The 12,422-nt window shown below is 36.6% G+C and overlaps 1 protein-coding gene across 6 annotated transcripts in view; it reads left to right on the forward strand.

The window, feature by feature from the left end:
• The window catches only part of LOC136837069 (ectonucleoside triphosphate diphosphohydrolase 5-like), a 47,736-nt gene that overhangs the window by 12,346 nt on the left and 22,968 nt on the right, over positions 1 to 12,422 (forward strand). For 3 of the 6 annotated variants that reach the window (XM_067101671.1, XM_067101670.1, XM_067101667.1), the window contains one exon: positions 2,717 to 2,785. The exons of the other annotated variants lie outside the window; for them this stretch is intronic. In XM_067101671.1, the coding sequence (XP_066957772.1) occupies positions 2,717 to 2,785 (69 nt within the window). The remainder of the gene's footprint in view (positions 1 to 2,716; positions 2,786 to 12,422) is intronic. 6 annotated transcript variants of the gene reach the window in all.

Here is a 12,422-nt window from a genome sequence, read left to right on the forward strand (position 1 = left end):
GTTGGCTTGAGAAAATTATATTTGTGAATTGTTTATAAATAATTTACTTTAAATAAGTTATGGAACTGTAACTTATTCAGAACAATATTGATTCTTCATTCAAACCCATTACTTGCTGTGTCTGTGTTGTTTATAAACAAGATGTTCCCTGACAAAATTTTGTGAAGGGAGAAGAGCCACTTGCAGTAGGTGAGCACAAGTTCATGTGTGGATGATCTGATGGTTCCTGGCTGTCACACTGGCCACATTTTTCAGTTCTTACACTTACGATAGTGAGAATGTGAGGAATGAAGTGATAGAATCTGTTTAAGTTGAAGCCTTGTAGGGAAAAATTGTTTAAGAATTTAATTTTTTTTTACAGGACCATTCTGAAAGTGGTTGAATCTTAGTTTAGATTTGTCTAATAGAGTTGTCCATGCCCTATACTGTTTGTTGAATATTGTAGGATCTGTTTATAGCTTGAAGGAATGCAAACATCATGCCCCATTACTCTGAACTCCACAGGTCAGGGAGCTTCATCTTTGAGACAACCCTGTGCATTAAATTTGTTGTTTTTATGCATCCAAGAATCAAGTGGAATATGGATTAATTTTGGAGTTTTTTTGTTCTTAGCTGGGGAGCCTTATTTTCAGTTCCACCAAGGAAAAAGGTCCTCAAACCCCTTCATACTCATTATAGAGGAACTAAGCAAATTATATGGAGTCCTTGGCCCTGAGGAAATAATTAAAAACTATTCATGATTATAGGAAAATGAATGAAAGGTGTAAAAGTAGGTTTTTATAAGCCTTCAAGCATTTGTGGTGTCATTGGAAGGACAGGCAGTCTGGGTCATTTCTGACACAATAACCACCACCACTTGATTGAAGAACCAAGGAGTCCAGTCTGTCAGTTTTCTGTAGAAATCTGGTAAACCCATTCCAAGGGCCTGGAATGTGGTTACCAGTGCCTTGAGTAGCAGAGTGGTGGGTGAACATCATTTGCAAAGCCCTTTTTACAGCTATGGGGACTTGACCTTTCTATCTTTTTGCATCATTCATGGACAATAAACTGCTAGATTGTTCTCCCGGCAACCTGATCCATGGGCCTTGCTATCCACTTTCATGTATGTCTGTATACTGTATTTCTGTTCTTTACTACAGTATACTGTTACATAGTGCATACATTATTATTTTTTAAATGTTGTATGATGTCCCACATGGTATAATTTAAAACTGCAAAAAAACTATACATAAATTTTAAAAGGCTGCTGTTGATATTTGAGGTCTCCCAGGCTATGTAAATACAATCATGATGCACATTTACAGGATATATTTTATATTATTCAAGTATTCAAATTGTACACATTGTGAGATTTATTGAAACAGTACAGCAGCTTTTGCTATTTAGCCAGTACAACTGAAGTGTTAGGCATGATTCCTGACTAGTTTGTTCAGGATAGCACACTACATAATGTTTGACTAATGTCTTCGCCAGAATGTATCCCAAACTGTGTGTGTGTGAGACACTTCTGCACTTATAAACTGTTAAAAAACAATTGAAAGTGAACAATGAATGAACAGTGCAGCAGAAAATAGTAACATAGAGAAGCATTGCATGAAAGTTAGCTACTGTACAATTGTAAGAATTTTATACATTTTATGTGGATAAAGGCAGCCAGGAACCAGTGGATCTGCCGTGCACATACAGCACTTCTTCACTGCAAGTAACCCCACATCTGTGATCATTTTTATCTGGAAACATCTTGCTGAACAGAATGGGCACTATAATTTATGGTTTTGTTGTGAAGAAAATATGATATATATTTTCAGAGTTAGGGTTTGATGAGAGGAAGGTTTGAGAGTGAAGAGACTGTTGTAATTTTGTTACTCTATTTGGAGAATAGATATGTTTAGATTTGAAGAATACTAATGGACTAATGGGAACATTGTAAAATGAAGCTGATATAGGCTCATGTTTGGAAAACTGAGAATGTTTTGTGTGTTATTGATGCAGTATATGTCTGCCTATCTTCCTCGAAGGGTAGATAGCATTGCTTGCTCTCATTCAAATTAATGCTTGCTGAACACTTTTACTTACAGATCTGTTCTTATAGTACATAATACTTGTCATATCAGTAAAACATAATTTCATTTAAGATCTTGTTAACAAAACCTGGACATCTTATTTTAACTTACATGTTTAAAAACCTACATCTCATTAAAAAAGTGCCAACTAATAGTATTTTGGAAGTCAAATTAATATTTTTCTACCCAGTTTTGATAGAACAAGAGCCATTATGATGTGGAACATTTGTCAGTTATTCAGTGAATGGTCTGTTGTAAAGGGAGAGGTATAGCAAAAACGTGTACTTCAGTGTGCCAGGAAAAAATTAAGTTTCAATCTTGTAACGAGCTGTGGTTGTTGGACAGTATCAAGTTAAGTGGTTTATTATGTGGAAAGGCTGCCCATCTCAAGGCAGAGCTTCGGCTCAAAAGTTCAGTTGGATGTGCAGTAATGTTTTTTAGGTGGATATTTTTCATTAACTTCCATCAATTGGTTTTGTTTTTAAAATTTTCCCTGAAATTCTCGAGTCAGTTATTTTTATGGACTTTTTTTCTAAATGTGACTTCTGAATAATTTAATTCCCTGTCTTGTCTACATCCTTTTAATAATAATAATGCAATGTCAAAACTCAGTGTTTGTGCAACCGTATTAGTGTGTATGGTGTTATTGGCAGGCGGAGTGTGTGAGGATACTTTAGTGGCCAAAGGACCACTTAGCTTCATCGCAAATAACTCTTCTTATGGTAAACTTTTGTCTATGAATTTTGTTCATCCTTTTTCTCCCTTCTTGCTGAGCATGCCAAGCTGTGATGGGATTACTTGCACTGCTAACCATTGATGTATTTATTTTGCAAGGCCCTTTTTTATTTATTCTGCTTTATGAAGAATTTCAAATTTATTTCATTCAAAAGAAAATCTCAGGTGTTGATGGTACTACTGTTACAGTAATATTTTTGATGATTACATTTTACTTTTATCAAGCTTTGCTTGTTACTGTGAGATCAATAGTCTCGGAAACTGTAATTGCAAAGATTCCTACCGCTTTGTTATAAGATATTAACAAACGGTCTGTTTTGATAAAATGATAAATTCAGGTTTACATAGAATCAACTTATAGGTTTAATCTGCAGGGTTGTTGGAAAAAAGTTGTTCTTATTTTGTTCACATTACCACACAATGTCGACTATTTTTTGCGCATAAATATTAATGTATTTGGATGATCGGGACACTAGATTTAATGATGAGAAAATGGGAAGACATCAAAGTTGAATGAAAAGGAAACTTTTATTGATGACCGCAGCTTCATGCTAATTTCTGTTTTTGAATTTTTCTGGTTTACTGTTGTCTAGAATAAATTAAAAGTTTTATCTAATGAATTGGATCTATAAGAAGTTTTTTGTAATGAATTGCATCTATGCTGAACTTGAAATACTTGTCTATAGAATAATAGTGAGGATAATGTTTGATGCAAAAGTTACAGTCTTTTTAAAAGGCAATTGCAGTGTCAACGTTGAGGTGAAAATGGAAAATAAAAGTACAGTTTGAGTCATTTCCTTTGAAAGACTAAATACAGTTTGTAAGGGGGGGAATTAGGGTTGGCCTTTTCTTATTGTTGTCTTTGAAGATTATTTAGTAAAATGGCGGTAGCAAGCTCTTCAGCATTTAATTTACAGTAAAGTAATTATAGCTCAGGGCAGTGACAGTTTTACTAAGTTAATCCTGTGTAATGTGTTGAAGGTATTTATTTTGCACAGATAACCTGTATTGTAATTTTATCATATGTAGTAGTAGTTGAATGGGCTTGTATTTGCAAATCAAATATTTTCTGCTAGGCAGTCTTTGAATAGTGGAACAATAGTTGACTTGACAGAAAACTCAACTTCTAAGAAGCTAAATTTTGTTTTTCAATGTTTTATGATCACTTCTTAATTACATTTTTATTCCTGGATGAAAGTCGTAATTCAGTGAGTACAGTATTTAGTCAGCCAAAAGTCATCGGAATTGTTACAAACCAATATTTTTTCTAAGGTTTTTTGTACACATCATTTGCAAAAAGGGTAATTGCTGAGCAGACTTTCATTAAAGATAAAGAAACTTCAAGCATTTTGCTCCAGTGTGTAAGGCTCACATCATCTGTGTAAGTCACTGCGCATTAGCTTTTGCATAGCACATTTTTGTCAGTTCCTTTTTCGTCTTCATAGTTTGATGTCCATTTTCATCCTTGTTACACTTTTTTGATGCTTTACGAAATGAACCCTCATGCCAGCTGGTCCCAGAATGGTTTGACTAAATGTGCAATTTTTTCTAACAGTGATTTCTATCCAAAAGCAACTAGTCAGTTAAATTTTTAATATAAAGCATTTTTCTACAATTAATCATAGAATTACCTTTCTCCATATGATTGGATCCAGTCACAGCAGCTTGAAAGATCTTGTAAGTAGAAAGGTCCCACTGCTCATGATTATTGGGTTCCTTCTTATGAAGCCAGTAATCATAAAATAGCCTGAGTTGCAATTTAGCAGAGAGCAGATTGATTAGCAAGAAATCCAAACCTTCATAGTGATGGGCAGTAAAGCAGTACGGACCATCTGAAACCAAGGTAGCTTCTGTAAATAATGGATTTGCCAAGGAAGATTTGATTACAATGTATAGTAGTACACTCATCTTGCACATGATGTATAAAGGCTGATACCCGTGAAAACACATGCCTCATGTGTCGAGATCATGAAGAGGATGAATATAACTGACCTGTGTCTCTCCCAGACCATAAAAATGGCCTGATGTGACAGCTGGCCCCAGTGTGTGAACATCGAGAGATTTTTAAGTAACATTGCCAATAAGCAATAGGATTTTTCAGAACTGAAGACCAGGTGACTTGTTTGAAGAAACAGATAAAGATGAGAGGACTGGAATGAATGAAGGCTGGAATTATTCATCCTTAAAAGGTACATCCTGATGTCCCCCACAAGGGAGACAAGTCTGTCTTCAGTAAAAGAGGAAGGTAAGAAAGGAATAGGAAGAGTTCAAGATTGAGCTGCATTTACTAGAGGACTGAGGCTAGGCAATGAAGTTCAGGGCACCGAAGACCAGTGGCTGGATTGAGAGACTTCACTCTAAAGGGCAAGGAGTTCACTGACACATAGAGAGGATGTGAGAGGAACTAGGAATATTGTTTGGAGGGTCATATTCTGCAAGGAGGTTTTTGCCAGTGGCTCATAAGACAGTATAGTTTGACTGTACAGTAGTGTGGTGAAGCCCCAACTTAGAGGTTAATGGTAGCCGATGGAATTGACTTGGGAAAATGATAAAAGGGGTCAGAAAGGTTCTTATTGTTCCCCAGTTCTAAGTCATCTTGGAGGAAGAGTGAAGAGAGGGCAGAGTGATAACCATCGACAACAGAGAAAGAAAAGAGCTTATTAACATGAATCAGGTACATGATGAAGTTGGCTGGAATGGAAAGAGAGGCTTCTAGTGGACTGGAAATCCTGTTCATCACATCAGCAGCATAGTTCACTCATTTCTTAGATAGGCATTGGAAAAGGACCTGCAAGGGGTGGTAGTAGCCACTGAAGCAACCTCCAAAAAGTCACTATTCTGAAGAATTTGGAATGAGGAAGACCCAGCTGTAGAATCCCAGCATCCCTGGACAAATTTACTCAGTGGCTCGCTTCTGCAATTTTTGAGGCCCTCTTATTGTCAGGGAAATGCATCTTCACTGCATTGAAGGGGTAGGACTTTTAAGGGGTTTGGTTGTGACAGTGAGGGAGGACCTGTGTCGAGAAATGTTAAGGCAGCAGCCGTTGCAGATATCCTCAAAGACCCAAGGTTTCATGTTGATATATTTCCAAGGGATCCAAAGCCCCTGAAGTCAGTCCCTAACCAAAGAGAGTTGTAAATTAACAGTTAAGTAATTAAGGGCATTTAAGTACACAGGGCCGTTTAGTAATTGGGGTCAGTCAGGTATGTGAAAACAGGCATGAAATGTGGGAACAGCCAGGCCAGAAGTGTCACATAAACAGGAACAGGGCCCTGCATGGGAACAGCCATTTTAACAGCCAAGACCATAAAACAAGGCAGTGATTAATACATGGAAGAAAAACTTGTATTGAGCCAGGTTGGCATAGAGGCATCTGGTAAATGAATGATTCTCAATGAAGGGAAAGGAGTGGATGCAGTTGCAGGAGGAGACAAAAGAGCAAGAGGAATGAATATGGAAATGGGAGGAGCATGTAACAAGGAGACTGGATATTTCCTTGCAGAGGTTACAGGGAGATTGACAGGAAAGGGGAACATGTGGAGGTGAAGCTTTATCAGATGAGAAGACAGTTAGGGTCAAGACTGAAGGTAGTCCACGTCTCTTATCCTGAGTGCTTTCGATGGAGGAGGCAGCATTAGACCAAGAAATCTTGTTGTATCAAACTCGAGACCTGACAGTCATGGCTGTATTGCAATGAGATGTGATAAAGATTTAGAAGACATGAACTGGTGCAGGATTCACAATGTATGTCAACTTGTCTCTTGAGAGTAGGGGAATAACTGAGTTGCTGTCCAGCCCCCCTACATTGGACAGGTCTTTTGAGGGGAACTTTGTTGGCCCCCACGTGAATGGAGCTTCAAAAGTGAGTTCTTGCCTCGAGAATGGAAAAAATAGCACAACCATATTTGAAGAAATTTTATGAAGAAATGACACCCTATCCCTAAGTGAATGGAGCATGAGCTGAGCATGCTTAGCGGAACTTTTCTACTTGCAAGATCTTTTAGGTTGATGTGATTAGATCTGTTCGCATGGAGTAAGGCAGTTTTATGATATGGGTTCCTAAGAACAAATGAGACTGAGCAGATTTAGAATTACCTTTACTCGATGCTAACATCATCTGTTTTTAGCCAGGAAAGAGATAAGCATTTTGGAAAGAATTTAGAATTAGTAACATGGTTCCATAAAGAGTAAGGATTGTGCTGTAGCAATTGGTGTAGAGGCAGTAAGAAAGATTGATTAAATACTCATTTTAAGCAGAGTTAATGTGCAATGTCAGAAAATAATGTTTGTGTGTGTGTGTGTGTGTGCGCTCTTCATTAGGTGAATAGAAATATGAAATTTGAGCATGTTAGGATTTTATCATTAAACTTATTTTATATGTAGAGACTTTAACGAGAAGACAAAGATAAGTCAGTATAATGACATGTATGAACAGATGAATTGTTTGTCTCCAGTATCTGGGTTTTTTCTCACCTGAACAGGTTTACTTTCCACTCTATGAGTCAAGCCCATTCCTTTTTAGGACTTGGTATTGGACCCTTCCCCTTTGGCTAAAAAGTTTGCATAAAAACTGTCATCTGCTTGCTGCTGTCCTAGCTAGAATTGCAATGTTGCACACCATATATTTGCTCTGAGACACTTTGCAATGCATTTGATGTCAGGCTCTCATTATTCTGTTTGGGCATATGTTGAACTGTAGATACTGTATTTTATTTTGTGGGGTAATAGAGGAACCTTGTAGTCCTACCAGTGGATATCACAATAGGTAGTCTGCCAGTGCAATATGTTTCAGACAGGTGATAGCTGTGTGGCCGTTTTTGTATTTTGTTTTGATCATATGATTTTGAGGACGATAAACTGAAATTCTTTAAACCGAGTGTAAGCAGAAATGAACAGAAGGTTAATGGCATCAGCGGTGATAGGTGGACTACCAAATTAAAGGGACAAGAGTTCATTGTATTATTTTTGTGCAAAGAGGTGTATGTAAAAGTAGTTATGGGTTTGTTTTGTCATTTTTGTCTATCTTTTATATAAAAGTCCTTTTCTTGTGAATGTGTATTGCTTAAAGAATTAACTTGTCTTTTTAACCCCAGAAAGCAATTAGAAATTGCATGCAGCCAAGCAGATTGGTGCGCTTTAATAATTTTGCAATTTTGGGATGTTTAGTTTTTTGAGAAGCCTAGGGTAATTAGAGAAAATTATTCATGGGTTACATTTCTGTTTAGAACTGTGCAGCTTATTTGAAAATCTGTTAATTGAATACCTGAACATATTGCAATCTGTCAGTGTGAAAAACTGATCAAGCTTCTTAGTGTCATGAATCATTTTCTTTGTTTATATAGTTACCAAATTATGTGACTTTGCTAAAAAGACAATAAGAATACAGTATTAACTGCAGCTTTAAGAGTATCTTTTAGGATGCCCTCCCTGACTTTTGTATTTGTTTGTGTTACCTCATATTTAGTTAACTACTGTACTGTTTATAAAGCCTTTTATTCTTCTTCGAAATTGGGTTACTAAACTGATTTCTGCTGCTTTGATTGTAAGCACAACTTAATGCATAGCAACATGGAGAAGTAGTTTGTCCAAAAAATAGAAAAATAATGTACTTGATAATTCCCCTACATAAAAAACTGGCTAGGGACTCTCATGAACAATATCCCTACAAGAAAAATAATTTGGTGTAACATACTTGAGATTGATTTATTGTTGCTGTCATTTGAAAGTGGTTGCGTAGCCAGAAACAGGTTGCCACTTGATCAAGCGCAAAATATCGTAAACAGATAATAAACTTTTATGATTACCCTAGATACTGCTCGACAAAACACGAACAGAGTTAGACTGTTACTGTTAGGTAACATTGACTGTTTTTTCATTTATTAATCCTGCTGTTATTTTGATGCTCATGTACAAATCCTGCTTTTGAAAAGCTTCTCTCTGACCAAAGGATTGCCAGTTGAATGTTTTTTTTTTTTTCACTTGATATGTTTTATACCTCTGTGAGTTACAAGTTGTTGTTATTGAATCCTCATTCCGTTTGTCTTAGCTGCCACATCAGACAGACATAGTACTGTACGTGGTTGTTGTTGCAAACTTAACTATTGCCTACTTGAACATTTTATTATACTGTGTCCTGTTGAGGGGCTTTGTGATAAAAGTAACCCATCAAAAATATTGCATTGCTGCTGTTTTTCCAGTTAGCTTTTTCTGAGACCAGCAATCCCATCTCGGCTTGGCTCCTTTAAAGATACGCTACCTTATGAGGAGGGTGTTGGTTAGAGGCTCATGTCTTGACCTCACCCCTTCCTGATTGCAGTTCCCTCGAAAGACGAGCAGCATCCTCCGGCTGATGCTAGAGAGATCTGCAAATCTTGGGAGGTGCTTGCTTGACGGCTCAGAATTCACAGATGTTCCCTGTCTGTGGTGCTGCTATGTGAATTAATATGCAAATTGTAGTTATTGTATGCTGTTGTAGACTGTGGGTTATTGCTCCTTTTAGAAACTGAACAGTTTTAGCAAGGAAGATTACTGTAGTAAAGAACTGTAGAAGCTTGCTAAAGGTCCTTGAATGTGGGAAAATCTAGTTGAGTTTAGTGTTAATATGCATGATATGCTGTAACTATTGCTAGTTTTGTTATCAGTCAGTTTTGCCAAGGTTTTTTCGACTTCAGTTATTTAAACATCCTATGATGTCAACAAACAACCAAGAGTAAACAGTCAATATTCATTTGATCTGCATGTCAGGCCATAATTTAAATTTATATCTTAGATATTTTGAGGTTGGTTATGACATCCATCCATACTATGGACACTAGCCATCCAGATTTCGTTTTGCAAATAGAGTACAGTGCACGGACCCTGATTTAACGTTGATCTCTACTAATGACCAGATTTTCCAAAAACGGTGTAATAAGAACTTAAATCAACCTTGCAAATGCAACATTTAAGGTACTGAATAAGTGAGAGTAAGTTAATACATACTGAGCATCCAATTACCAGATTCATGAAAGGATGTCGAGTCGTAAGTCAGAGTTTCTGTACTTTATTAGTATTAGTGTGGCATTCCCATGGCACAGCAGTTAGGTGCTGTGGGACTGTCCTCAGGTACTAGCTGATGACAGTGATAATAGCCTATTTGTATACAAATGAGCCATTGCTTTGGAGTAAGTATTCTGCAATGTTATTGATGGAAATGGCATTTGGGTTTGAAATAAAAGAATCTACAAAGTTATTTTATTAGTAGATTACGTATGTTCATTTTCAAAGTAATGTAGTCACATGAAAATTAAGAAAGATAATGGTCTTTGTAATATTTGGATCAGTTTATTATCGTTCACCTTTGGTGATGTGCACATTGTGACCCATTAACCCTTTAAAAAATGTAAAAACCAAAATAGGTAGTTCAAAATGACTGGTTAGAATTTACAAAAACTACTCGTCCAAGAATCGTAAATGACACTGGGATGGCTTTAGGATCACTCATCAGCGAGCCATAAGGGATCCACAGGGTTTGTGAGAGTATAGAAAAACATAGGTCCTTGTATGTTTGAAATTAAATGTACAGTAAGCTTTGAAATTTTAATGTATTTTGTTTGCCAGTTTTGTTATTAATGTGGATGAGTGTTAGGGGGCTAATTTTGTTAAATGTCACAATAAGCTTAATGGCTGTAAAGAAAGCTTTATTTGCTTGGGCGTTATGCTGTGATTGGATGCCACATACATCACCAGGATGTTTTAATTTTGTTAAGTACATCACTTGCAGGACAGAAGTGGTCTAGGAAACATTGTCAGATGTATTTTACCTGAAATTTGCTAGATCACAATGGGTCACAACTTACTCCAAGGCACTGACTGATTTACCTGTTTCAAATACATTAGAACTGGTATGCTTTGAGTGTGATAGGGTTTAGGTAATTTTGGTGTTTCAATATTTCAGATTGTTCAGGAAAGGGTTGCTTAGTAGATGGGCACTGCATATGTAAAAATACAAAAGGTTTGGATAGGTTACATTAGACTTAGATTTGATTTGTTTCACGACAAATCCATCACTCATATGAAGCCCACATTTTCTGGTCTTTGAATGTCCAGACATTGCAGTCTTTTGTCTAAGGGATGGAAGAACAGTGGAAGTAGTGTTAAGCATGTGCCACCTTGATATTCTGGTTCACAGGAGGTAATTGTCTTGTATTTTTTTATATATATATGTTGAGTTAGTGACAGCATTGTAAAATTCTCGTATTGTGTTCTGTACTACAGGATTGCCTGAAGGTTCTTATCCTTTTTCCATAATGTCCTTTGTACTTCAACCTTAATTCTTCCTTTTTTGCCATGTCATCATTAACAAGATTCTGCACTTTGATGAGTAGCTTATATTTGCTGCTGTCAGTCTCATAAGCCTGTGCAGAGGTTAGCAACAGTTTGTTTTTTGTGTTTAGAGTGTATTTGTAATTTTTGAATATTTTATAAATTTTTCATGTTTGTAAATCAGCTTTTGTGTTTTGACGTTGATTAGGTAATGAGCAGTTTCAGTTTCCAGTAGCTTACTGTAGGATTTTTGTACGTAGTTATTTAGGTTGAATTTTTTCTGTATTGATTAGAAGGGGTAAGTTAACAATTTACTCTCATTCCATTGATATTTACATAATGGAAGGGTCAGTTGTTGTTCTATATTATGGTGTTTGGTGGATGGTGGACAAGATGATGAAGAGAGGGTTGTTGGTGAAGGTGAAGCACTGACATTAGAGTTTTATTCTGTTTTTGAAGAGGTGGTGAATGGTTCTTGTGCTTGAGAAGATTGATTTTTGCCTTGGAGTAATTTTATTAAAGTCAGAATCCAGACAGGTGCGTACAAACCTCCTTTTTTCATCATGAATAGTAATAGCTGAGGCCCTCAGTGATGGCATGATAAACTGTAATGAAGTTGCTGCTTCAGGTGGATAAAAGGCTTTAGCCAACTTTTTGTCACTTTTTCTGTTCTGTACTTTCCATGACCTGGTCTTGTTCCTCCAGCTACTGTTTTAATTCTGTTAAGACTTCATTAGTCAATTTTTGGCAAGGGAGTCTGGTAATTCGGTGATATAATTTTCATTGATGTTTAACTGTAGTTGTGCATATTCCTTGTTACTGAGGGAGAAGTGATGAAATACTAATAGCTGATTTATGGAACTCTGCCATTCACCTATTAACTAACTCGTTACCAAGCTTCAATGAGCATTTCCAGCTTGCACGGGGAATACTTATACAGTATTTAGTTGTATTCTTCTCAATCACGAAGATAAAATATTACGATGCACTCCACAATGAAGATGAAGGAGAAACCAGAGGAAAAGGAAATAGAGTTCTTAATTTGTCCCAACAGTTTCGCCCTCCATCAGGCCTCTTCCAGGGAACTTTATTGACTAATCAGTTTAAGAAAAACATATACCGGACATATGTTTACATTTGGCTTCAAGACTTACATAAAACAAACAACCACAAATGGTTAACGATGCTTACAACTGTTACAGGATAATATAAAATATAAATTGGACAATCAGCAAAAACTGTTGAGAAACGAATTGCACAACATAAATATAGTATTGCTACTGATCAAAGAAACAGCGCCATTAGTAAACATGCTAGAG

This window comes from Macrobrachium rosenbergii, chromosome 57, assembly GCF_040412425.1.
Source record: "Macrobrachium rosenbergii isolate ZJJX-2024 chromosome 57, ASM4041242v1, whole genome shotgun sequence".
Lineage (NCBI taxonomy): Eukaryota > Metazoa > Arthropoda > Malacostraca > Decapoda > Palaemonidae > Macrobrachium > Macrobrachium rosenbergii.